The sequence below is a fragment of the Trachemys scripta genome, chromosome 1 (assembly GCF_013100865.1).
Source record: "Trachemys scripta elegans isolate TJP31775 chromosome 1, CAS_Tse_1.0, whole genome shotgun sequence".
Lineage (NCBI taxonomy): Eukaryota > Metazoa > Chordata > Testudines > Emydidae > Trachemys > Trachemys scripta.
In genome coordinates, this window is record NC_048298.1 from 131,529,530 (window position 1) to 131,555,503 (window position 25,974).

The 25,974-nt window shown below is 47.0% G+C and overlaps 1 protein-coding gene across 1 annotated transcript in view; it reads right to left on the reverse strand.

Moving 5' to 3' along the window:
- TEAD4 (TEA domain transcription factor 4) overlaps positions 1 to 25,974 on the reverse strand; it is an 86,498-nt gene that overhangs the window by 54,085 nt on the left and 6,439 nt on the right. The window contains 6 exon segments of the mRNA XM_034760728.1: positions 3,158 to 3,412; positions 15,215 to 15,249; positions 24,472 to 24,562; positions 24,969 to 24,987; positions 24,989 to 25,156; positions 25,158 to 25,294. Coding sequence (XP_034616619.1) covers positions 3,158 to 3,412; positions 15,215 to 15,249; positions 24,472 to 24,562; positions 24,969 to 24,987; positions 24,989 to 25,156; positions 25,158 to 25,294 — 705 coding nt within the window.

The window sequence follows — 25,974 nt, forward strand, 5'->3', positions numbered from 1 at the left end:
GACAGATTGTATTAAGTGTGTTGATAATCTACATTTCATAACCAAGGAAGATGAGCGAGGTGGATTTTAAATTAAGGCTTTGTCTACCTACACAGGGAAGCTTTTAGTTGTAAACTAAGGTGTGACTTTAAACCAATATAGTTATACCTTTATTACACCTCATTCCAATAATAATACAAGCAAGAATACCAGTATAATTGATGACTATGTCTTCACCGTATTGCTAATCCAGATGTTCAGTATCCGGGTGCGAGGACCTCGGTCAGCCTAACCCAGGTGCGGGCAGCCACACTGAAAAGTCTCATTACTGTGTGCTCATTGGTGCTGCACTTGCCCAGGTGTGTTGCACTTGCTAGGACTTCTGGGGGCGCACACATTCCCCAAGTTCTTTGTGATCCTCTGTGATTCTTTCCCAGTGAATTGTGGGAGAACTTGTCTGTCCTTCTGGGCACGGAGGGTACCGTGGGAAGGCACTGGAGACTATCAGCACTCAAGTGGGTTAGCCTGCATCCTCATTGTGAAGAGGCAGGGTTACAAATTCCAGCCTATAGCCCCGGCTGGAACAGGCTGTCTGGCTTTAGAGCACCACTAGACTCAGTTCAGAGGGTCTTATGGGAGGGAGGTTAGGAGCAACACCCAGGTTAGAGCTCCGGTGAACTCTGCAGTAAAGAGATACACTCCAACGAGAGACTGCTGAGCTGGAATTGATATGCAAACTAGATACAATCATCTCAGGATTGAATAAGGACTGGGAATGGCTGAGCCATTACAAACATTGAATCTATCTCCCCTTGTAAGTATTCTCACACTTCTTATCAAACTGTCTGTACTGAGCTATCTTGATTATCACTTCAAAAGTTTTTTTCTCTTACTTAATTGGCCTCTCAGAGTTGGTAAGACAACTCCCACCTGTTTATGCTCTCTGTATGTGTGTATATATATCTCCTCAATATATTTATTCCACTCTATATGCATCCAAAGAGGTGGGCTGTAGTCCACGGAAGTTTATGCTCTAATAAATCTGTTAGTCTCTAAGGTGCCACAAATACTCCTGTTCTTTCTATAGGTCAGTGATTCTCTATCTTTTTTCATTTGTGGACCCCTAAAAAAATGTGAATGGAGCTGCAGACTCTTGGAAATCTATTGTCTGTCTGTATAGTTGAATTCTGTTCAGTCAGTTTTCAGTCTAAGTCTTCTGCAGACCCCTCAGATACCCCAGGTTGAGCACCATTTCAATAGGTATAACACTATACAAGTGTAACTGGTAAAAACGCCATGTTGTTTTTGTGGTAAAACCTTTCTTTGTAGAGAAGGGCTTAGAAAAACTTCATCCATGCCAAACTGAAGGTGTGATCTACCTAGATGGGCCCATCAGAAGCCAATCAGCCCACAGAATGACCTGTGAACTGCTGTGCTTGAAGTATCAAACTGTCTGTACTGGGCTATCTTGATTATCACTTCAAAAGTTTTTTTTCTCTTACTTAATTGGCCTCTCAGAGTTGGTAAGACAACTCCCACCTGTTTATGCTCTCTGTATGTGTGTATATATATCTCCTCAATATATTTATTCCACTCTATATGCATTTGAAGAAGTGGGCTGTAGTCCACGAAAGCTTATGCTCTAATAAATTTGTTAGTCTCTAAGGTGCCACAAGTACTCCTGTTCTTTTTGCGGATACAGACTAACACGGCTGCTGCTCTGAAACTTGAAGTTTGGGAACAGGGAACCAAACTACCATGGTGGGGCTGTGCAATCCAGAAAAAAAACTGGTTGGGAAGGGGAAAGAGACCTCAGAAGAGATTCTTACTAATGGAATGACAAATTGTTTTTCTGGAGACTTTTAACCACAGGTTGTAGCATCTCAGCATCTCATTTGGTCTTGCCACAGAAGCACTAGGATTTTTCCTCTTAACTCCTATGCTTTGTCTCTTTCCCCCCTTGCATTAGTTGATTGCCAGTTAACTCAAGTTAGTTACCACCTTTACTGTATCACAAGCCTGGGTGATCCACTCCACCTGTAGATGATGACTTGCATCTGAAGAAGTGAGGTTCTTACCCACGAAAGCTTATGCTCCCAATACTTCTGTTAGTCTCAAAGGTGCCACAGGACCCTCTGTTGCTTTTTACAGATTCAGACTAACACGGCTACCCCTCTGATACTGTCCACCTGTAGAACATACCCTTATCTGCTTTTCCACAGCCCCAGCCAGATACTTTTCCCCCTCTGCGGCAGGCTGATGCCTCTCTTTATTCCTGACCGTAGGCAGCTACTGTCTCTATCATTCTGTCCTTAGGGGGGAAAAGGGCTCTGTACTAGCCTGCTGAGAACAGCCCAAAGGTGAAAAATATTCATACCAGGGCTGGAAGTAGACAAAATATTGTCACCAGGAAGCGTAGAGAGCAGAATTCATACCCAGCTTGTGCTCAAAGATTTCCCATTCAAAGGCCATATAATGAGGCCTGGACACATACACATTACATAGGTGCTCCGGGGCTGGAGCACCCACAGAAAAAAAATAGTGGGTGCTCAGCAACCACCAGCAGCTAGCTCCGCCCCCCCAGCACCTCCCACTCCCCCCCAGCGCCTCCTACCTGCCACAATCAGCTGTTCAGCAGCATGCAGGAGGTGCTGTGGGCGGAGCGAGGGTGGGGTGCACTTGGGGGCGGAATGAGGCAGGGCCTGAGGCGGGACTGAGCACCCCACCCAGGAACTCTCAAAGTCAGCAACTCTGCACACAGACACCATGGCCATCAGTGAGGATTGAACCTGGGACCTTCAGCACCAAATCACAGGCCTCTCCCACTTAAAGTTTAGGAGAACATAATGATGGTTGTGGGGGATGCCAGCAAAGGCAGACATGCTCACATTCATTAAGCCATGTATTACACTTATCCAAAACCTGTATCAGCAACATGCCCGGTTCTGGCTTGCCCCTTAACTGGTCTCCCTGAAAAGGCCTCTTTTAAACCCAATTTTGACCCTCCTGCACTTCTTTTTGTAATTCTGGATGCTTTAAAAAAATGTATTGAATCTGAGCTGCTTCATTATTCTGGGCCATCTCAAGATCTCATTCAGACCATCTACATTGCAGAACAGATGGGCTTGCACAGATTTCACTCCTTCAGTTGGTGGGAAGCTCCCTCCATTCTCCTTACCGTACATCTTGCCTTCGTCCGACAGGATGATCTTCCGCCGTCCGCATGGCGGGTAGATGGCTAACGCTTCCTGGAAGCTCTGCTCAATGTCCGGACTCCACACACCCTCGGCATCATTGTCGATGGGCTTGTCCAAGGCCTCGCTGCCCCCCGAGTCGTTGCTCCCCTCAGGGGAGGTGGGAGAACTCCACTCGTTGGAGGTAATGGTGCCAGCTAGAAACTCCAAGGCGCCACTTGGAGAAGCAGCCACAGAACCTTCAATGACAAACACACTGTCTCAGTTACTGATGCCTCCCACCATGAAGACAAAGGGAAAGTAAAAACCAGTTCAGGGCCAATCCCATTCTGGGTCCTTGGCTGAGTGCAGGCCCCTGACTTACAGAAGATCAGTTTGTCGAGACCATTTACAGTTAATGCGATAAACCATGCAGAACACCACAAGAGATTTCCTCGGTCTTAGCAGTCGCTATCCCGTCACACAATATCATTACTGCTGCAAGGGAGAGCCTTCTCCTCTGTATCAGAGGGGTAGCCGTGTTAGTCTGAATCTGTAAAAAGCAACAGAGGGTCCTGTGGCACCTTCTGTTAGTCTCAAAGGTGCCACAGGACCCTCTGTTGCTTTCTCCTCTGTAGGTACTTCTGCCTGGGACAGCCTCCCTGTATCGCTTTCGTTCATTAACTCTCCATCTATTTTCAATTCTCATCTGAAAACACATCTTCCCTCCTTTGCTTCTTAATTTCCCTCTCCCTTGGCTGTCATTATCCCTGTAACTGTATTATTTAACTCTCCAAAGCATGCAGGGATTCGGCCTGTGTGAAAGACACGACACAAAATAAAGCTGTGATGAATTATCTAGTCATCACTCTGGCCTAAGGAATTGTCTTAGATACAGTTTCACGGGCCCGCAGTTGGCGATCGGTGTCATTTTTAACACTGACATTTCTGCTTCCCTGGGATCAGCTGCAATTTTTAAAAGCAATGCCTCAAAGCCAGGCACTCTAATGGAACAGCCCCAGCCTGAGAGGCGGCGAGGCAGCATGGGCTAGTAGATAAGTCACTGGTCTGCGAGTCACAAGACGGAGGGTCTGTTCTTGGCTCTGCCACTGATCTGGTGGGTGATCTTAGGCAAGTCACTTCACCTCTCTGTGCTTCAGATTCCTGTCTGTCTTGTCTATTTAGATTGTAAGGTGCTTTGGGGCAGGGACTTGTCTCTCACTGTGTGTTTGTGCAGCTCGGGGCACTACAAATAATTAATAATAATAGATACTTTATAAATCCATGTGACAGAGAAGACAGATTACTAGCTAGATCTTATGGTCTGTGGAGCCCTGCTGGCTGGTCCACAGAATGAATCTCTCCTATAGATAGACCCATTTCCCCTTGTAGTACCTCAATCCCTTGCTGCTTAGTTCTCCAAATGTTTCACTCTATGAGCCACCAGGGCGGATTGGTGGTTCTCAAGCCATGGTTTGGGAAACTCTAGCTAGCTAGTCTGTCCTGTGAAAGACAAAAGAGCTGAAAAATCCCACTTTACCATTCCCCTGAGCCAAGCAGTGGGGAAAATCACGTCAAGCCTCAGCCCACATAGGCAGGGAAGAGGAGAAGGCTCAGACAAGGTGAGGAGAGGGATGGCCTAGAGCTAGGGTGACCAGATAGCAAGTGTGAAAAATTGGGACGGGGGTGGGGGGGTAATAGGAGCCCATATAAAAAAAAGCCCCAAATATCGGGACGGTCACTATAAAATTGGGACATCTGGTCACCCTACCCAGAGCAGAGAGACAGAATGGCAGTGAATAGGGAGTAAACATAGAGTAAGGAGACTACAGTTGGAAGCAGAGCGGGAGGAGGGGAACGTGACGGAAGGAAAAACCAGATAAAGCAGGATAGAGACATAAAGATTGAGCTGAGGAAGCAAGGAGAGAGAAAGATAACCAGAAGTAAGGAGGAAGGAAATGCGAAAGAACAGGAAGAGAGACTAACACAGACAAGAACTATAAAGAGACATGTAAGATGTGTCTTGTCTGACACAGGCTGCAAACATTCTGGGGCAGAGGCTGTCTCTGCTCTGTGACTTGTCTATAGAGGAGCCTAGCACAATGGGGCTCTTGTCACAGTTGGGGCAAGTAGGTGCCACCAGAATACAAAAACTAATCAGTAATGGAGAGAGAAAGGAATAAATACAGTCTGAATGAGAAGAATGTGATCCCCAAGGAAGAAGCAGAGTAAAAAGGAAGGATAAAAATGTGGGGCATAGAGAGGGAAGATATGAAGAGGAAAAGCAGAACTTACGGGGCTAACGGGGCAAGATAAATGAAACAGAAAGTGCAGAATGCTCTCCTTCCGTCCCCAGAGTAGGTGTGGGCTCCTAACGAGCAATCACTACATTCCAACAGACTTGGAGATGCTGTTCTGTTTGCAAGGCCTGTGCTGGGAAGGAGGAGATTTCCCAGTTTTGCCAACCCCAAGCATTCAAAAATCAGGAGTAATGCCCCCAAAGTCATGTGATTGGCTTAAAAAAAATCACGAGATTGGCTTAAAAGTAATAAATGTTAGGGTCTTTTTATTTGCTTTTTGGTTTCGGAGTCTTTTGGATTCACGTTTTCAAGCTCTTCTCCACCCCCATGAGGGCTAGAATCTTACTTAAAAAAAGAAGAAACCTAAGATTCTCATGAATTCACATGATTCCAGGAACTGGAGCTTTAAGAAAAAACACCAAATATTGCAGGATTCACGATAAAATCATGAGAGCTGACAACACTGGTTTCCATAAGATTCTGTGACATCCAAACCCATTTTACATCTTAAATATTCACCAAAGCCCACACAAAAGCTTTTGGGGGAAAAAGTATAATGTTATAATAAACAAATAAACAATAATAATAATATACACAAAGTGACTAATCAGCTGGTTGCCTGGAGACTAAGATACCAGTCTGCAGAGTGGAGGACACGGATTTGATCTAAATTAGAACTCTATCCAGGGGGATTGCATTGTTTCCCACCGAACTCCAAGGAACTGGATGCTAGGTCCCATTGCCGTGTGCTCCCATCCCCGCAGAAAACATGGGAAAGGAAGATAAAGGCATCGGGGTGATTGAAACTCCGACCTTAACAACATGACACCCAAACTGTAGTGAGAACTGAACCAAACAGGGACTGTTACCGTGCCTTTAAGAGAGCATAAAATGAATGACTAATACAGTAGTTGCCCCAGTGCCAGATGTCAATCACCAACAGCCTACTCCACTGGCAGGTGCTTTGCAGAAGGTTATTCAGACATCCAAGAGATTCTGCTACTGGTGAATGAGAAACAGACCTTTGAGTCAGGTTTCCTCAGTGGAGATTCAGGAATAGAAAAAGGAAAAAGCCATATGTTTTAGCACCTCTTTTCTCATGCTTAAAAACACTCTTGCTCCCTGGGGCCCTGAGTATGACCCTGTCTACGCTAGGGTAAAAGGTGAGGTTTTATATTAAAATCCAAGGGGGCACAAAGTAAACTGTAGTTTTAACACATGTTCAGCCCTAAAGATTGACCCTGACTGGTTAACACCTTAAAACTACAACTTGCCTCATGCTCATTGGGTTGTAACATGCGTTAGCTAACGCATTAAGACACATCTTGTATCCTAATGAAGCCATTGCTATAGCCTAGTGAAGGTAGGGCCTTTAGGAACCAAAATGTGTGTTTTTTATGGGTGTGAACTCAGTTACAGCCTCCCCTTAAGGCCATGTTTGCAGTTGAACACCTTTAAGACTGTTTGAACTGGCCATGCTGTAGCAAGGAAATGGAGCGAATTCAATTGAAACACACACATTTTGCTGTGTAGCGAAGCCCCACGAGTCACAGGCAGGAGCAGCGGAAACACTCTGAAAGTGGGGGGGCCATAGGTGCCCGCTCCCGCACCACCCCTTCCCCCGAGGCCCCCTTGCTCGCTCCTCTCTGCCCCCCTCCACCATCATTTGCCCTTATGGCTGGTAAAAAATGGGAGGGGCCATGGCCTCCTGACCGCCCTGTTCCTGCACTTGTGGTCACGAGTAGATCACTTAACTGAACTGTGGGGCAAATCTGTGGCAACAACCCTCAGGGTGATGGGAAGCGGAGCCCATGAACTCTGGCTCGATAGGGCTTGAGGCCAGGGGGAAGAGACCGTGGAGAAAACATGCAGGCTGGTGCCAGAGAGTCAGTCAACTCCTGGGACCCTGTTCTGAAGCCACAGGATAAACGTAAGTGCTACTGACTTCAAATGATACTCTTAAGTCTCTAACAAACAAACTCTAACTTTTGTTTGTCTACACTGGCACTTTAGATCGCCGCAACTTTCTCACTCAGGGGTGTGAAAAAACACAGTGCCGGTAGCTATTCCTCTCATGGAGGTGGGCTTTTTCAAGCACTGGGAGAGCTCTCTCTCAGCGCTATGCCACAACTACACAAGCAGCAGCGTTGTAACGTTGCCAGCGAAGACGTGCCCTATGTGTGTGGCAAGCTGGGGTATTAATCTATCTCCCACGCAGCATTTCTTAAATGTGGCCACCAGGGGCTTTTCTTGCAGCCACAGCTCCTGGGCTGTGATGTGGGTGGGGAGGCAAAGTAGCATCCCCCTTCCTCCCTGTTTCTTCTGGATGCACTGCCTTGGTGTTTGGTTGCTGGGGCCACCAGCAGGTTGGTCCCTGCCCCTATCTGGAGTCAGCTGGGGCACAATGCTGTAGAAGCTGGCAGCCGGTGAGTTCCCCGCCTTCCCAGGGGTGGTGGGGCAGCAGGCTCTGACCGCGGGGCTTTGGGCTCCAGCTCCAGGCTCTGGCTGTGCAGTGGCAGGCCCTGGACTCCAGCCAAACAGATTCGGGCTCTGTCCCTGGGTCCCATCCTCTGGCCCGGGGCTTCAGGCTCCAGCCTCCTGCTGCCTTCCACCCGCATCTCCCCTGGCCCCCACTGCCTCCCCCGATTCTCCAGCCAGGGCTTAATTTGTCCCCAGATTTGCCAGGACTGAGTAAATCTGCTGGGAAAAGTGATATTTTTATGTTTGTTAATGTCATTTTTCCCAACAGACTTACTAGCTAACAATAAATAAATTACATTGATTTGGACATGTATCTGTGCGTATTTATTTGGTTTTCTTAAAGCTAATTAAGTATTTTAGGAAAAAGTGTGAGAGCAGCCACCAGCAAGAGTTGGTGGCCACACTCTGAGGCCACCACATTTTTTTCCTGAGAACCCCAGCTGTTCATGTGGATGCTGCTACTGCACAAGAAAAGTTCCTAGTGCACTGTGATCTGCCCCTCTTTGACATGGGAGTAGCTTAAAGCTCACTAGGGAACTTTTAGTGCGTGGCTGCAGGGGCCACACAGACAATGGACAGCACCCTAGTGCGAGGTAGATTTACACTCTCACTTGCTGAGCACTGACTGTTTGTTTCGGCAAGCCCTTACAGGCTCTGGAGGGGTGTGGGGAGCATGATGGGGCCCTTGGGAGCAAAGAGGCAGTGGTCCCAAGTCTCTCTCAGACTGGCACAAATCAGTGGAGATACGCTGGTGTATGTAGGAAGACAGGAGACCATGTTCAGACACTGGCAATCTTGAAGCTGCCCTCATCTTGCACCTCTAGGTCACTGTTCATTCTAACCCAGCCAAGGCCGGTACTCACTGCAGGGATGGGTCTACACTACGGGCACTACACTAGCATAGCCACAGCGCTGTGCTGGGGGACACCCGTCTGCATTAGGATCAGGCAAAGTCTGCAGAGTCCAAGCGCTGTGAAGCCTACCCATTATTTCTTGGGTTTGCAGGTTTGTTAGCAAACTGTCATTTGAATCCCTGGGCCCACCCCCAAGTCATATTCAACCTTAGTTTTTAAATGTTTGTCCAGCCAAACACAGGTGCTGGAACTAGGGGTGCTGCCACACCCCCTGGCAGGAAGTGGATTCCATCATATACAGGGTTTTCAGTTTGGTTTTCTGCACCCCCACGATACAAACTGTTCCAGCCCCCCTACAGCTAGAGAGGAACCTCTGGTTTATCACAGGGATAGATGATCTCTCCAAACTAGACAGACGTGCCATATACAGACACCACATTTATTGATTTCTCATTAGAAGTTCTCTCACTTTAATTCTTCCTCCTGATTTTTCCCCCTCTCTCTGCTGCCTTTTTCACACTCTAAGCAGATCAGATGCCCAAGAGCATTTGACTCCAGCTTTCTCACCCATTGGGCCGGATTCTCCTTTGACTGGCGCACTCACCAAAGCTACTCCTGATGTACCCTAGCATGAAAGGAGAACTCAGTCAAGTGGGTCTGAGTTTGGCCAGAACGTTCGATCATCTCTCAATAGGGATCAGGGCTGAGCTACAGTGATACAGAAGCTGGAACTGCTGCTACCTGCATTATACCTGCTCTCTTTTGCCTGCGACTTCTACTTACAGGACTATCCATCTGGCCCTTTACACTTGGCCAAAACAACCCAGAGGAGAACGCTGGATTAGGGGGTTGGGGGGAGGGGAGGCTTCATGATAGCCCAGCCTCCCTCTAGAGCTGGTCAAAAAAATGTCAACAGAACAAGAAAATGCGGTTTTGTTGCAATCAAAACATTTTTCAGGACTGTGTTGATGTAACTGCAAGTTTTGACAAGAAAAAGTGTAAATGAATTGTTTTGACTTTCTTGTTTCCTTTAGATTGTGTCAAAACGTTTCATGTAGATAAGGTAAAAATGTTCCATTTCAGCTTCATCATTTCAATACATTTTGATGTTCATATTCTATTATCGTTTTATTTATATATTATATTAGAAATGCTACATATATTTAACATATACTGTATTTCATATGAAATGTAATATATACAAAATACTTTCTACGATCATGCTTTGACATTACCAAAATGAAACAATTTTAGATAACCTCTAAATATGATATTTAGAGGTTATCTAAAACAAAATATTTCAATGTTTCCAAATCAAATATTTTTTAGACTTTCCGTTTTGCAGAAAATTTTTGAAACATGGACTTGCCGATTTGGAACAAAACCAAATTTTGACATGTCAGAATTTCCCACACAATGTAAATTCCATTTTCTAGCCATCTCTACCTATTTCCTTTCACTCTGAACTCACATATCCAGGCAGGGTTCCTTTGGGCACTGTCCACTGATTCAGAGCAGTGGGTGTTGTCCGGGATTCTCTTCTCGATGTCCCCTTTGGGTGCCCTCATTTTGAGCTAGTGATTGTTACTCCTTTTCCCTGTTTTTTCATTCTCTCTCCACAGAAGCAGTTTCTCCTCCCTTGGTGTTCACACCTCAACTGCTAGCAGAGCACCTCACCCTCCCTGATTGAACTAACCTCGTTATCTCCACACTGATTTATACCTGCCTCTGGAGATTTCCATTACTTGCATCTGAAGAAGTGAGGTTCTTACCCACGAAAGCTTATGCTCCCCAATACTTCTGTTAGTCTCAAAGGTGCCACAGGACCCTCTGTTGCTTTTTACAGATTCAGACTAACACGGCTACCCCTCTGATACTTGACACCATGCAAGGCACTGCATTTAGCCATATGGAGTGGAAATCCATCAACCTCATGAAGAAACTTGCACAAATACAGACAGATATCATCTTCCTTTCCAAATGCAAACGGATGGACATCATACCAAATGGACTGAAGGTGAAAAATCCATTGCTCATAGACTCATAGACTCATAGACTTTAAGGTCAGAAGGGACCATTATGATCATCTGGTCTGACCCCCTGCATGCTGCAGACCACAAAACCATCCCTACCCTTTCCTTGACTCTTGCTATCTACATACTGCACAGACCACAGTGAGAGATTATGCCATATATTATCAAAGAAACTGAGGAACCACCTGATCAGCATCCTATACAGCAAACAGAAAAACATCAAGAAAGAGCTCTCCAACCTGGAGACTTTCATAAATAACCAACCCTTCACACAAATGGACTTTACTAAAATAAGACAGGAGATCTACATTACACACTTCACCTCTCTACAAAGGAAAAAGGACCGTAAGCTGTCTAAAATCCTACCTGCCACATGGGGCCACAACAGGGGTACCCCTAACTCACCCAGCAATATCGTCAATTTATCCAGCTACACACTCAACCCAGCAGAAGAGTCTGACCTATCTCGGGGACTCTCCTTTTGCCCCAGCACCCCCACGAACATGATACAGTTCTGCGGTGATCTGGAAGCCTACTTTCGCCACCTCTGACTCAAAGAATACTTTCAAGATTACACTGAACACAGATACCCTCCCACCAACAACACAGGAAGAAGAACTCCACATGGACTCCTCCTGAGGGTCGAAATGACAGTCTGGACCTATACATAGAACGCTTCCGCCGACATGCACAGGCAGAAATTGTGGAAAAACAACATCGCTTGCCTCATAACCTAAGTCGTGCAGAACGCAATGCCATCCACAGCCTCAGAAACCACCCTGACATTATCATCAAAGAGGCTGATAAAGGAGGTGCTGTTGTCATCACGAACAGGTCTGACTACCAGAAGGAGGCTGCCAGACAACTCTCCAATACCAAATTCTACAGGCCACTTCCCTCAGATCCCACTGAGGAATACACTAAGAAACTGCACCATCTACTCAGGACACTCCCTACACTAACACAGGAACAAATCAACATACCCTTAGAGCCCCGACCGGGGTTATTCTATCTACTACCTAAGATCCACAAACCTGGAAATCCTGGACGCCCCATTATCTCGGGCATTGGCACTCTCACTGAAGGACTGTCTGGATATGTGGACTCCCTACTCAGACCCTACGCCACCAGCACTCCCAGCTATCTCCGTGACACCACAGATTTCCTGAGAAAACTACAATGCATTGGTGACCTCCCAGAAAACACCATCCTAGCCACCATGGATGTAGAGGCTCTCTACACAAACATCCCACACACAGATGGAATACAAGCTGTCAGGAACAGTATCCCTGATGATGACACAGCACAACTTATTGCTGAGCTCTGTGACTTTATCCTCACGCACAATTATTTCAAATTTGGTGACAATATATACCTCCAGACCAGTGGCACCGCTATGGGCACCCGCATGGCCCCACAATATGCCAACATTTTTATGGCTGACCTGGAACAACACTTCCTCAGCTCTCGTCCACTCACGCCCCTTCTCTACCTACGCTATATTGATGACATCTTCATCATCTGGACCCATGGGAAGGAGACCCTGGAAGAATTCCACCATGATTTCAACTGCTTCCACCCCACCATCAACCTCAGCCTGGACCAATCTACACAGGAGGTCCACTTCCTAGACACCACCGTACAAATAAGCGATGGCCACATTAACACCACCCTATACCGAAAACCCACCAACCGCTACGCCTACCTTCATGCCTCCAGCTTCCACCCCGGTCACACCACATGATCCATCGTCTACAGCCAAGCACTGAGGTACAATCACATCTGCTCCAACCCCTCAGACAGAGACCAACACCTACAAGATCTTCACCAAGCATTCTCAAAACTACGATACCCACACAAGGAAATAAAGAAACAAATCAACAGAGCCAGACGTGTACCCAGAAGCCTCCTGCTACAAGACAGGCCCAGAAGAGAAACCAACAGAACTCCACTGGCCATCACCTACAGTCCTCAGCTTAAACCTCTCCAACGCATCATCAGTGATCTACAACCCATCCTGGACAATGATCCCTCACTTTCACAGACCTTGGGAGGCAGGCCAGTCCTCGCCCACAGACAACCTGCCAACCTTAAGCATATTCTCACCAGCAACCACGCACCGCACCATAACAACTCTAACTCAGGAACCAACCCATGCAACAAACCTCGATGCCAACTCTGCCCACATATCTACACCAGCAACACCATCACAGGACCTAACCAGATCAGCTACAACATCACCGGCTCATTCACCTGCACGTCCACCAATGTTATATATGCCATCATATGCCAGCAATGCCCCTCTGCTATGTACATTGGCCAAACTGGACAGTCACTACGCAAGAGGATAAATGGACACAAGTCAGATATCAGGAATGGCAATATACAAAAACCTGTAGGAGAACACTTCAATCTCCCTGGACACACAATAGCAGATGTAAAGGTAGCCATCTTACAGCAAAAAAAACTTCAGGACCAGACTCCAAAGAGAAACTGCTGAGCTCCAGTTCATTTGCAAATTTGACACCATCAGATCAGGATTAAACAAAGACTGTGAATGGCTATCCAACTACAGAAGCAGTTTCTCCTCCCTTGGTGTTCACACCTCAACTGCTAGCAGAGCACCTCACCCGCCCTGATTGAACTAACCTCGTTATCTCCACACTGATTTATACCTGCCTCTGGAGATTTCCATTACTTGCATCTGAAGAAGTGAGGTTCTTACCCACGAAAGCTTATGCTCCCAATACTTCTGTTAGTCTCAAAGGTGCCACAGGACCCTCTGTTGCTTTTTAAGTTGATCCTTGTTTCTGAAGCCCTTCCCCTCCTTATTTTGTGTAGAGAGGTGGCTACTTGTGTTTTGGGGGGCCACACCCATGTTTGCAGAGATCAAACAGGCTGGCCCCTCACAGCACCACAACTACACTTCTTTCTGCTCAGTTCCTATTTTTTCCCTTCATTCTTGGTACCTGTGTTTCTCTTTGTCATGGCCTGTCCCTACTGCTTCGTTTTAATGTACTAGCTCTGTGGGCAGTGGAAAACGAACACAAGAACAACAGGGCATAACCCTTACAGCTCCAACAGCTTCAGTTCAACTGTTCTCCCCAGCACTGGTCATTTCAGTGCTTGCTCTCTTCCCTCTCACACATGGCATCTCATTGAGATTCAGAGTTCCTGCAGGGACAGACAGCTGCCAAGGGCCCTTCCGCAGAGGCCTCATTGACAGGGAGGACATCCTTAACACAGACTCCATAATCTGACACATCTGCTTCCTAATATCTATCCTCCAAGTTATTACTGTTGGTAGCAGCTTCCTCCGCAGTGTTTGTGACAGCTGCTCCACTCAACACAAAACCATACTTTCCTGGGGTTGTGAAGTATCGCAGCCAGCTGTCTACAGTTGTTCAGCTTTCTTAGAGCTGCTTTGTGTAAGTGCTCTCCCTGCTAGTGAGTCAGTATCAGGCACAATATGTTAGGCACAGATCCCCTGCTACATGCCTCCTGGACACCAGCGCAGGAACGAGAGGCAGTGTGCTCTAGTGGATAGAGCACTGGGCTGGAAGTCAGGTGACAAAGATTCTAGTCGTGGTTCTGCCCCGAGGTATTGTGTGCCGTCAGCAAGTCTCTGTGCCTCTGTTTCCCATCTCACCCTCTGTCTGTCTTATGTATTTGGACTGTAAACACTTCAGGGCAGGGACTATCACTTGCTATGTGTCTGTACAGTGGTACCCTAATCTTGGTTGGGACCCCTAAGCATCGCTGTAATACAAATAATGAAAAATCCTTGGGCTAACTCTCAGGGTATGCTGAGTCATGAAACACTGTTCTTGTAGAATGACAGGTCATGAAACACTGTTCTTGTAGCAACCTTCTATGGGTCATCTCAATTATCACTTCAAAGGTTTTTTTTCTCCTGCTGATGATAGCTCAGCTTTTCTTTCTGTGTGTTCCATTCTATGCATCCGAAGAAGTGGGCTGTAGCCCACGAAAGCTTATGCTCAAATAAATTTTTTAGTCTCTAAGGTGCCACAAGTACTCCTGTTCTTGTAGAGGATTTTAACTATTATATCTAGATGTCTGTTGAGTAACAAATACCATCCAAACAGACACCTGCAAAAAACTTCCTAAGATAGCATAGATGCCATCTAACAACCCATAAAGATTCCAGCCAGAGAAGAAGGCACTCTACAGCTGCTTCTTACTCAGAGAGAGGCACTGACTGAGAATAATAGGCAACGTGGAACCAGTAACCACCAGTTACTTGAATTCAGCACGGCAAGGGATGTGTTCACACAATGCAGCAGTACAAAAGCTTTTGATGTGAGGAAGGCATATGTTGGGGAATTAAGAAATCTAGCTAGTAAGGTGCAATGGGAAATAGCATTGAAACTCACCAGAGTGGAAGGAGACCCAGAAATTCTCAGTTCCTCTGAAAAAGAAGAATGCATGCAATAAATAAATGTGTCTTCAGGAAGGGATGCCCACAAATTAAAATAAAAACGACTGGAAATGGAGAAGGAGGCAGAAATACAAGAATATATGGGGTTAGCTAAAGTTTGCAGGGGGAAAAGAGAAGGGCAGCAAACATCAATATGAGTCAATAAGCTCTTTGGGGCAGGGACTGTCTGAAATCAATGGGGGTGTTGCCATCGACTTCAATTTAACCCTGGGAGTTTTTCTATTACCTTTAGTGGGAGCTGGAGCAAAACCCAAGTTTTTAGACTTTTCCTCATTTCCAAGTCCTTTCAGAAATTTTCCCTGGTCTTCATCTCTAACCTAGCCTCTTCCCTGACCATTCTGCTCCCCCAGTGACACCAGGCCTGATGCCCCGTTAATCCATTTCTCTCACATCTGGGCTTTCTTCCATGCAACTCCCTCCATTCTAATCCATGCAGCCTCCATCATCTCCTCATTCAAATTCCTCTTGAAGATTCCATTCTTCCCTGATGTCCACAGGAATTCAACAATATGTATTTTTACATCATAGTCATTCCCAGTGCATCCAATCTACTCTGTGTCTGGCTTCTATGGATTATAAACTCTTTGAAGCAGGGGCAGTCTTGACAGCTATCTGTGTCTTGTACAGCATTGTACTGTGCTATCAGCACTCAATAGGTGCAGTTGCAGAGAGAGTTCTTGATCCCTGTATTCTTGATGGGAAATTAGCACAAATCTTGACCCAAGATAGGCTTCAACATAGGGAAGGGTAATTATGCTGCTGCTGAAATTTGAGAGAGATTCAGAAGCCTAGTCATTTGAATGATATTCGGGAATATCTGGATTTGCAAAAAGCTTCAAATGCAAGTACCAGGTGAAGTATGAACTCTGCTGGTAGTGGGGAAAGGTGAGCAGCAGCACAAGGATAGGCAGGGAGGAAAGGAGAACTGAGATTTCTGTTATGTATGTCAGACAAACTGATAGAGTCACTGCTCCTCCAGACCGCACAGTGCGACTGCTGTGTCGTCTCACTACCGGACAAGTCTGTTTTGTGAAGGAAAGATCTTTTGTAGCACTGCTACTCTGAGATCGTATCACACGCAAGCCTGGGTTCTCACTGAGTGCTTAATACAAGCCCTAGCACGCGCTCAGTTTGCTTGGTACATTGAATCTCCCTGCAGCAGCTGCTGCGCACATGGCACCTGACTTCCTGAGTAAAGCAAAACAAGAGTCTTAAATGACTGCAGTAGCTCACCCTGGTCTGAACCAGAGAGAGGATGCAGTGTCCAGCACAGTGATATAAATCAAAACAAGGAGGGATGAGAATTTCCATCAGTGCAGCCCCTGATTACGTATTAAAACAGGATGCAATGAGATAAGACTGGATCGTGCCAAAGGCCACACACGCAGTAAGTGCCATTTGTGATGATGAGAGAACAGAACACAGAACTCAAAAGAGCACGCACGGACTCAAGGCTTGATTCTGCTCTCATTTACACCAGAGGAGACTGGGATTGGTGATACTGAAGTGGAAGGATCTATACTGATGTAAAACAAGTGAGAGAGCTAACCAGAGTCAGCTAAAATAATTGTGTCCTCTTCCACACTGGAATTATCAACCGTGTTAGTTTTCATGCCTTTGTTAAAACACAATGGTTCATTCAAGCTTAGACCAGCTTGTAGAGTCACTGTTTAAAATGCTTAGGTCTCTCTAGAGCAAAACTACTGTAATAAAACAATAAGTCATTTGTAGTGCTTTGCCAATGATTATTCCTCACGTGATCACTGACGGCTGGGAATTACAAAGAAGGCTACAGGAGTTTGACATCCAAATCCACTGAAAGATCCCAGCCAAAGTTAATACAGGGGGTGAAAATATCACTATCTCCATTTTACATCTGGAGAGACTGAGGCACAAAAGAGCAAAGTGGCTCGCCCACTCACAATTGGTGGCGGAGCCCAGATAAGAACTAAGGACCAACTTTTCAAAAATATCTACTGATTTTGGACACCCAGCCTGAGACATCTGACAGGGGCCTAATTTTCACAGGACAGGTGCTCAGCACTTTCTGAACATCAGGCCCCTGCAAAGTGTCTCATTGGGTACCCAAAAACTGAGGAGCCCAAAATCTCTGTTACTTTTGAAAATTGGGATCAAGATCTCCTAATTCCCCAATCCTGGGTTGTTGAGAACACCCAGTCTAGTGGCTACCTTTTTCTTTCTTAGGCCCCCCGCTCCAACATACTATAAAAACTCCCCGGCCCAGCTGTGCCACAACACCTGTTTTTCTGAATACAAAAGCCAGGGCCGGGGTTACGGGATAGCCAGCAGGGCAATTGCTCGGGGCCCCACACCACAGGGGGCTCCCACAAAGCTAAGTTGCTCAGGCTTCAGCTCCAGGTGGTAGGGCCCGGGGCCCTGGGCTACAGTCCTGCACAGTGGGGCTTTGGCTTTCTGCCCTGGGCCCTAGCGAGTCTAACACTAGCCATGCTTGGTGGACCCCCTGAAACCTGCTCGCAGCCGCTCAGGGGCCCCCGGATTGAGAACCACTGCACTACATCCATGGTGCCTCTTAGCCTCTTCTCTAGCCCTTCAAGGCTGGAGTTTTCAGACGCACTCAACATTGGTCTAACTCAGCTCCCATTCAGCCAATGGTAAAAACTTCAGGAGAGCTCAGATGGGAACAGAGTTAGTCCAAATACTTATTGCATTAGAAAATCCTGCCCCGAGTGCCTAAAATATTCAACTTCAGGACAAAGCCAGCACCCAGCAACTGCAGCAGTTGAGCCTGGGTTGAGTCTCACAAGAGAGTAGCTGTAAGCACTGATTGCAGTTCTGTAGGGTTACCATATTTAAAAAATAAAAAAAGAGGACACTCCACAGGGCCCTGGCCCCACCCCAACTCCGCCCCTTCCCCAAAGTCCCCGCCCTAACTCCCCCTCCTCCTTCCCAGCCACACGAAAAGGGCTGCCTGAGCGCTACCGGCTTCAGGGTTTGCCGGGCAGCCTCCAGACCCTGCACCCCCGGCCGGCGCTTCCCCAGCACAGCTGGAGCCCGGGAGGGGAAGCGCCCAGCCAGGGGCGCAGGGTCTGGAGGCAAGGGGGCTGCCCGAAGCCAGTAGCGCTCGGGCAGCTCGGCTCTTAAACAGAGCCGAAGAGTCAGGAGAGGAGCAGAGCCGCCGCGGGAGGGGAAGTGCCTGGCCGGTATTTTCCCGGACATGTTTGGCTTTTTGGCAATTCCCCCCGGACGGGGGTTTGATTACCAAAAAGCCGGACATGTCTGGGAAAAACCGGATGTATGGTAACCCTAAGTTCTGAATACACAGACTCAGGGTACGTCTACACTGGAATAAAAGATCCGTGGCACAGCCCAGCTCAGATGACTCAGGCTAAAAATTGCTGTGTAAACATTTGGGCTCAGGCTGGAGCCGAGACTCTGGGACCCTTCCCCTTCACAGGGTCCCAAAGCCAAAGCCCAAATGTCTACACACCAATTTTATAGCCCAGCAGCCTGAGCCCGAGTTAACTGATCTGGACTAGCTTCAGGTGTTTAATTACTGTGTAGACATACCATCAGAGTCCTAGATCTGTAGTGCTCTCTTTATTTAGATTTCTATATGTGGCCATCACCATGGTATCTGCCTGCTTTGGGTAACAATCTGCATGCCCTCCTGCCCAACGTTAGCAGTGCAGTTAGCACCCAACACCGAGTCATTGCCTTCAGTGGCCCCGAGAGAGAAACAAATTTGTACTTCATGCCACTCCAATTACCTAAAATAAGGCCTTGATTCAGTAAAGCACTTAGGCACATGCTTGAGTCCCACTGACTGCAGTTGGAATTAAACATACACTTAAAGAAAGATGTTAAGTACTTTGCTGAACTGAGGCCTAAGGAATGACTGGGAAACAGATGAGTCACATAACAGAGTCTATCTCCAGCACCTGGGGTTGGCAGGAATGTTTGCGTGAACCCAGGAAATGTCCCCATACCCCAAAAATGGGGTATGCACTTGGAAGCAACTGAATGTTTACAGCTTGTTACTCAGAAGCAATTAGATTGTACAACAGAGCCAGTATTCATGAAAGATTATCAGATTAATTAATTTGTAATAGGGCGCAGATACAGAACATTCTTGTCCCGATTCTGGGCTCCCCTCAGTCTGATATTCAAAAGCACTCAACATTGACCTCACTCTGTTCTCACTGAAGTCAATGACCAGATTCCCATTAGTGACACCTCAGTGTCACTCCACTGACTTCAGTGGAGCTACTCCCGATTTACACCAGTGTAACAGAGATCAGAATTGGGCCCGCTGGCCTGTGTTAACCAAGTCTCCCCATTTTCTAGGGTGCTGGATTATTAGTCTTTTCCCAGAAAGAAAACAGAAAACATCACAAGACACAAGGACCTTTCTATCTGCAATCCCAAACCAGGTGCCTCTTTTACAGAGGTCAAACTGTAGCACCAATTGAAAGTGAAAGAAGAAGGCCACACACAGGTTAAATTTCCCTCACATATTATGAGAAAGTATCTCCTGCAGGCCCTATAGTTTGTCTCTCTGATCTCCCAGCTCCCTTTCCCAGGGAAGGTCAGCAGGTTATAGATCTTCAATGGGTTAATTTGCAGGGCAAGAGGGGCCCCCTGCCAAGCAAAACTAGGTTCTTAAAGGGACACCGTCAAGTTTACATTTTTCTCTGAATTTCTTTTACCTATGGCTACATGTAACATCTGTGACTGAGGGATATGAGAGACAAACTATTATTTGTCTTTGTTTTTCCAGTTAGCTTACTTGGTGGATGTGATCTGGCCATTTTCATTGTTTCCTCTGTATAGTCAGTTGCCCCTGTTGTTTGCGTGAGTCCTTCACACAGCAACAAGGGAGAGAGAGGGGGTAAAAAAGCTTTTTTAAAAATTAGGAAAATTATATTGTAAATGTACAAACATTGGCAGAGGGATTCAGAGGCAGGCGTGGGACCTCAAACTTCTTTAACTCCGTTTTTTAAACAGACTAGATTTCAAGTTGAGGGTGTCCCTTTAAATCACACCAGTCCCAGGTACATTCCTTGCACTAGGTACAATATTCGTGTTTTTTATCCAGGGGCTAACTCAGGTGGGATATTTTCAGCCCGGATGGGCTGACACAAATCATCACATCATCCCTATTTCTTCACCATCGCATAGCTGAGCTGTCTCACACACTCACTGCTCACGCTACAGGTGCTCAGTGCTCTCTTGACCTTCCCTCCCTTCCTTATTGCCCTGCAGCTATTGGTTACGGGGATTAGACTTTGACTGGACATCTCTCATGAATGGTTATCATACTGTTCGAAGGGAAACACTGTGAGGACTACGCTAATTTATTTTCTCTATGATAAAAGCACAGCAGAAGCTCCAAAGACACAGGACCACTTCCACCCCATGCACTGAAGCCCAGCAGCTGGAATACACCACCAAGCTAGTGGCATTGGTATCAAAAATGAGATATGAACAGGGGAGCTAAAAGCTTACAAAACAGTCCAAGAATGGGGCCAATGCCTCAATCTGTGGTGCCTTTAGCTAAAAAAGACTGCCCTTCCCTAGCAGGAAAATGCCTACTTTGTCTGGTGTAAAAAACAATTGGGAGTGATTGAATACTCTCCAGAAAGAGGAGACTACAAAGGGTGGAAACAAAAATAAGGAGGGGGAGATTAACTACTTATCTTTTTCAAGATCCTGCAAGTAGCTCCATGCAGGCAGAATCCTGGGCTTTTGTAATGCTCTTTGCTGGATCAGGGCTCTAAGGGGTAACATACTAGGTGCTGATTTACCATGGTGATAAGCACAACATAGATGCCTAGACAGAGAGATGCCTAGATGGATGGCAGTGAACCATGAACAAAGCAATATGAGTTTATAAAGTCCTCCGTAAATCTTGACAAACTCGATTGCTTTTTGAGTGGGGACAGAATTGCAAAGTTAGCAAATGAAAGAAAGGTTGTAGATGATGTAATAAGTTTAGATTTAGGAAAGCATTTGCTTCTCTTCTGGGAAATCGTAACTGAAAAAGTAATTCAAGTTGGCTCGGATGGATGGAAAATTGGCGTAAAGGGGGCAAAGCGAAGGGGAAGGATAAATAACAATGTATCAAGGAGGTAGCAGTGTCTGTTGAGGAGTTGCAGGGATTGGTGTTAGTCCAGTTTTATTTAACATCTTAATTAATGATTTGGAAGACTGAATAAATGTCACATTAACGAAATTTGCAGATGATGCCGAATCAGAGTTACAAACAACAATGAACAGAGATGATTTAAAGGGGCCGAGGGAGCTTAGAAACAAACAAGGGCAGAAAAAAGCAAAACAAGATTTTATGTGGAAAAATTAAAGCCAGTACAATTAGGGGAAAATGGCATGATATACAATGTGAGGGGAAAACCTTGGAAGCAGCACTGCTTAAAGACACCCTAGAATGGGCATACAGAACAAATCAGATATGAGTTTGCAAGGCACTATGGCTGCATAAATGATCAATGTCATTTTGTCAGACATCACTTCACTGAAAGAGACACTTGTCCTCTCATTAGGCCTGGCATGACCATGTCTGAAATAGTGCATTTCATCCTGGAACCCACGTCACCATAAGGATGATGACAAATTGGAGAGAATTCAGAGAAGAGTAGCACAAACGATCAGAAGCCTGGAAGAAATGATTTATGAGGAGAGATTAAAAGTATAGGTTGGTGACAAAAGGGCTAAGAGGGACATGATAACAGTTCACAAGTACTTAAAGGGTGTAAACACCATGGACAGAAAACAATGAATTACCTAGTGTGGTACACTGAGGCATAAACAGAAGTAATGGAATGTTAAGAAAAGGAAAATTAGCCTGAATATCGGGAAAACTTTCCTGCCAGTGACACATATTAGGGTGTGGAAACGCCTCTCATGGGAAGTGGTGGAAGTTCTATCACTTGGCATTTTAAAAACCAGATTGGACAAAACACTATCAAATGTGGTTTAGGGAACAATTCTGCATTGCATCCCACCGCCCAAGAGAGGGATGATGGGTTGGAGGAAGTAATTGGTCTTTAATGTCTATGAACAGATAAGGCTGAATTGCTGCTTCCCTCTGAAATATCCTAATGGCCTGGTCAGAGAGAGTTAACTTTCTGAACTCCCCTGGGGCTGACTGAGCTCAGTTGCTACAGAACCAAGAATTCCGAGACAGGGCCTTATCAATGGCACACCTGAATTTTAAATGTAAAAACTTACACAAAACTGGGGACAAAAGCTCTGAAGATGACTGTAACAATCCCTCAGAACAGTGTGTCTTCTGCAGACGTTACTGTGAACACTTTACTGTTCAACAGCCACCCCAGTCCTCTGTATAGCGTTCTTCACACTGAAGTCAATGACTTAGACAGAAAAACCCAGAGTGTATTCTTACAATTCTTTATTCTAAACCTTTTGCTGTCTCTGATCCTCTTCTCCATAATGTGACTCACAAGAACAGTCACTGGCTGATGGAAACCCCCCCGAAACTGTCAGTGCTGCTATGAAATTGGTTTCCATTAAAGTTCTAAACTAGTTGTTTTTATTTTCATATATTATTTTAATAGTTGGTTTTTTTAAAGAAAGACTTCAAAATACAAAAGCACATGCAAGAAAGTCAGAAGGGGTGGAAGAGATTCCTATCACCTAACAACAACAGGAAATCTCACACTTTCTAATTTATTGTATTCTAGTTGAACTCTGAATTTCTCTGGAAAAAAACAACCAAACAAATATATTTGATATGATCAGCTGGCAATTTCCACTGAACGTCCCTTTTTGTCCCGTGGTCTTAGACAAGTATATACCCTGTAGTCCAGTGAGTGACTGCAAAATCCAGGCCAGGATTTAGGGAAACCCTGTAAGGTGACATTATGCAGCAACAGGCGGCAGGCTGCCCATCCGAAGAAGTGGGCTGTAGCCCACGAAAGCTTATGCTCTAATAAATGTGTTAGTCTCTAAGGTGCCACAAGTACTCCTGTTCTTTTTTTAGTAAGTCTAGGAGCTAGAGAGCCAGTGAGAACCAAAGTCGGTCTGTGTCCAGCACCCTCAATAAAGAATCCCCTTACAGCTGAGACCAGCCTCTTCTCTACCGTGAGAAAAACTACCACGATAGAACGCTTACAGCGCCGCACCAGTCTTTCTAATCAGGTCCCAGTCCCTATTGTTCAGCCTCTCTACCCCTTCTGTGCTTCTCACTCCTCCCCATTATCCAACGCCCTGTCCTGCTGTCTGTTTCCCTCCCTAGGAGGGGAGACAATGAACCCTCTGACATCTACACCGACAGATGGACAGACAGACAGGTGGATAAAAGGTTCCTGCAATGTTGCGCACAGACAGCAAAAAGATCAAATCTGGTGGCAGCCGATCTTTTCCAAGCGGCAAGAAACAGGAACAAACCCAGTCTCCTTCCACCCTGTGTTTAAAAAGTATTTTGTGTGGTTTATTTGCGGCGGAGTCACACTGATTTCAGCTTTTAAAGACTAACAATCACGCGAGGCCAAGTTTCCGTAAAAAAAAAAAAAAAAAAGCAATCCCACCTTATATTTATATAACTCCTTTCACCCCAAAAGAACCCACAGGACTTCACCACTTTAAATATAGACAGGGACCCCTTCACTCCAGGCTGCAATGTACTTAACCTCCGGGGTGAAACACAGGAGTTGTTTTTAAGTAGAACCTTCTACACATGGGAAACGATCAGTAAATCCCCTAACTCCGCTCATCCTGCTCCATTTTTGAATAACTGATGTCCAAAAGAACATTATCTCACCCTTACGGAAAAGTCCCACAGGAATTCATAACTTTCCTGTAGGTCTGTGGCCCATGCTATAGAATTTAAATGTAAATAGACAATTCCACTCCTGGTGTATAGAATAGTAAAACAATGACAATCAATCACTAAAAGGTGCTCACTCTATTGAATTCTAAGGGACTTTCCCATAAGCACTGCTAACTATTTTCTTCTATAGCAGCAAGTTCCTCCACTTTGGGAAGTGAACGGGGGGAGACAGCCAGCAGCCTCCATCAGTTTCCCGATCGCTTTCTTTGTACATTTGTGCCTTTCTCCTTCCGCCCCCCCCCCCTTCTCCAAGGCCCCCTTCAGTTCCCTCCTCTCCCCCGCGCACCCCATCCCCCACCCCCTTGGCCGCTGCGAAAGCGGGCGGTGAAATCGCATTTCCTGACCTGGAGAGTCGAGATTGGTGCTTGTTCCCTACATGTAGAGGAACTGGCTTCAAATCCGCTTCCCTTTTTCCGCCTTCAGCTCCGGGACTTACTGCCAAAGGGAACAGAGGAGGGTTACTCCTGCGGTGTGGCTCAGTCTCGCTCTTTCCTGCTCCCCACCCCCTCTTCTCGGCGGTGGGAGTCGGGGGCGGAGGGGGGAGGATCAGCCTCTAGCCTAGCGCCGCAGGACCGGGCTGGAGGGACCTGGTGAGCGCACTGAGTCCAGCCCCCGCCGAGTCCGGCACAAAGTTATGGGCAGCCGCGCTCCTTGGAGCGGCTCCGCCCTGCGCTTGGTGGGCTCCTTTCCCAGCTCCCCGAGCAACAGCAGGAAGTTGGGATCGGGGCGGGGGGGCAGAGACTGGGGAGCCGCGGCTGGCCGAGAGGGAGGGAAGCGGCCGGAGCCAGAGGGCAGAGCAGGGCCAGGGGGCCGGACGCGCCCCCGAGGGGAAGGCACCCACCTGGCGAGCGGAGCGGAGCGGAGGGGGGCGCTGGAGGCACCGGGAGGGGGCCGGGCCGCTCCCACCCCCCAGGCGGCGTGTGGCAGGAGCAGGTCAGGAATGCGAGGAATGAGGCTGGTATGAAATGCACGCAGCCGAGGGAGGGGGCGCGGAGCCGGGAAGGGAGCGAGGGAGGAGGCCGGCCGGCCCCGGCGGGGGGGCGGAGTTGGGAACGAAACTGACCAGGGCTCGCCTCTGGCCAGGGCAGCGGGGGAGGAGACTTGAGGCGGTGGGCGGGAGATGGAGGGGGGAGAAACGGGCCCATCCCAGGCAGGGGCGAGAGGAAACTCGCGGCAGCCGCAGAGGAAGGAGTTAGCTCCCGCCGCCGGACCTAGGGCTGGGCATGGCAGAGCCGCCGGGGCAAAGCGGAGGAGGCGGCAGAAATCACTGCAGCGAGGGGGTGGCCAACCCTCCAGGATTGTCCTGGAGTCTCCAGGCATCAAAGATTAATTGGTAATTAAGGAGTCCGTCATAGGATGAAATCTCCAGGAATACGTCCAACCAAAATTGGCGATTGTCCTGGTGGGCCGCAGGCGAGCAGCACCGCCTGGGCAGTGCGCCCCGAGGCAGGGCTGGCAGAGCCAGCCGCACGTGGGTCTGGGTTGGTTTGTTGCTCAGGCTGGTGGGGTGCGCTGGCCTCCCCTCGGGAAGGACTTTGGAAGGGGGGTTGTTACGTGGGACAATCACCACCGCTAGCAAAGGCCAGGGAGTTAACATTTAAAAACATTGCCGCAGGGAGTTCTGGTGTGTCACTCCCTGCTCATTGAACAACAGTGCCAGGAAAGAGGTATACATAGTTTCATGAGCTAAAAACTGGCTGTGATTATTTTGTAATAAATATTAACACAAATTGCAAATAGTGTCAAGTGCATGAGAACTAGGTTGATGATAGGTTTCAGAGTAGCAGCCGTGTTAGTCTGTATCCGCAAAAAGAGCAGGAGTACTTGTGGCACCTTAGAGACTAACA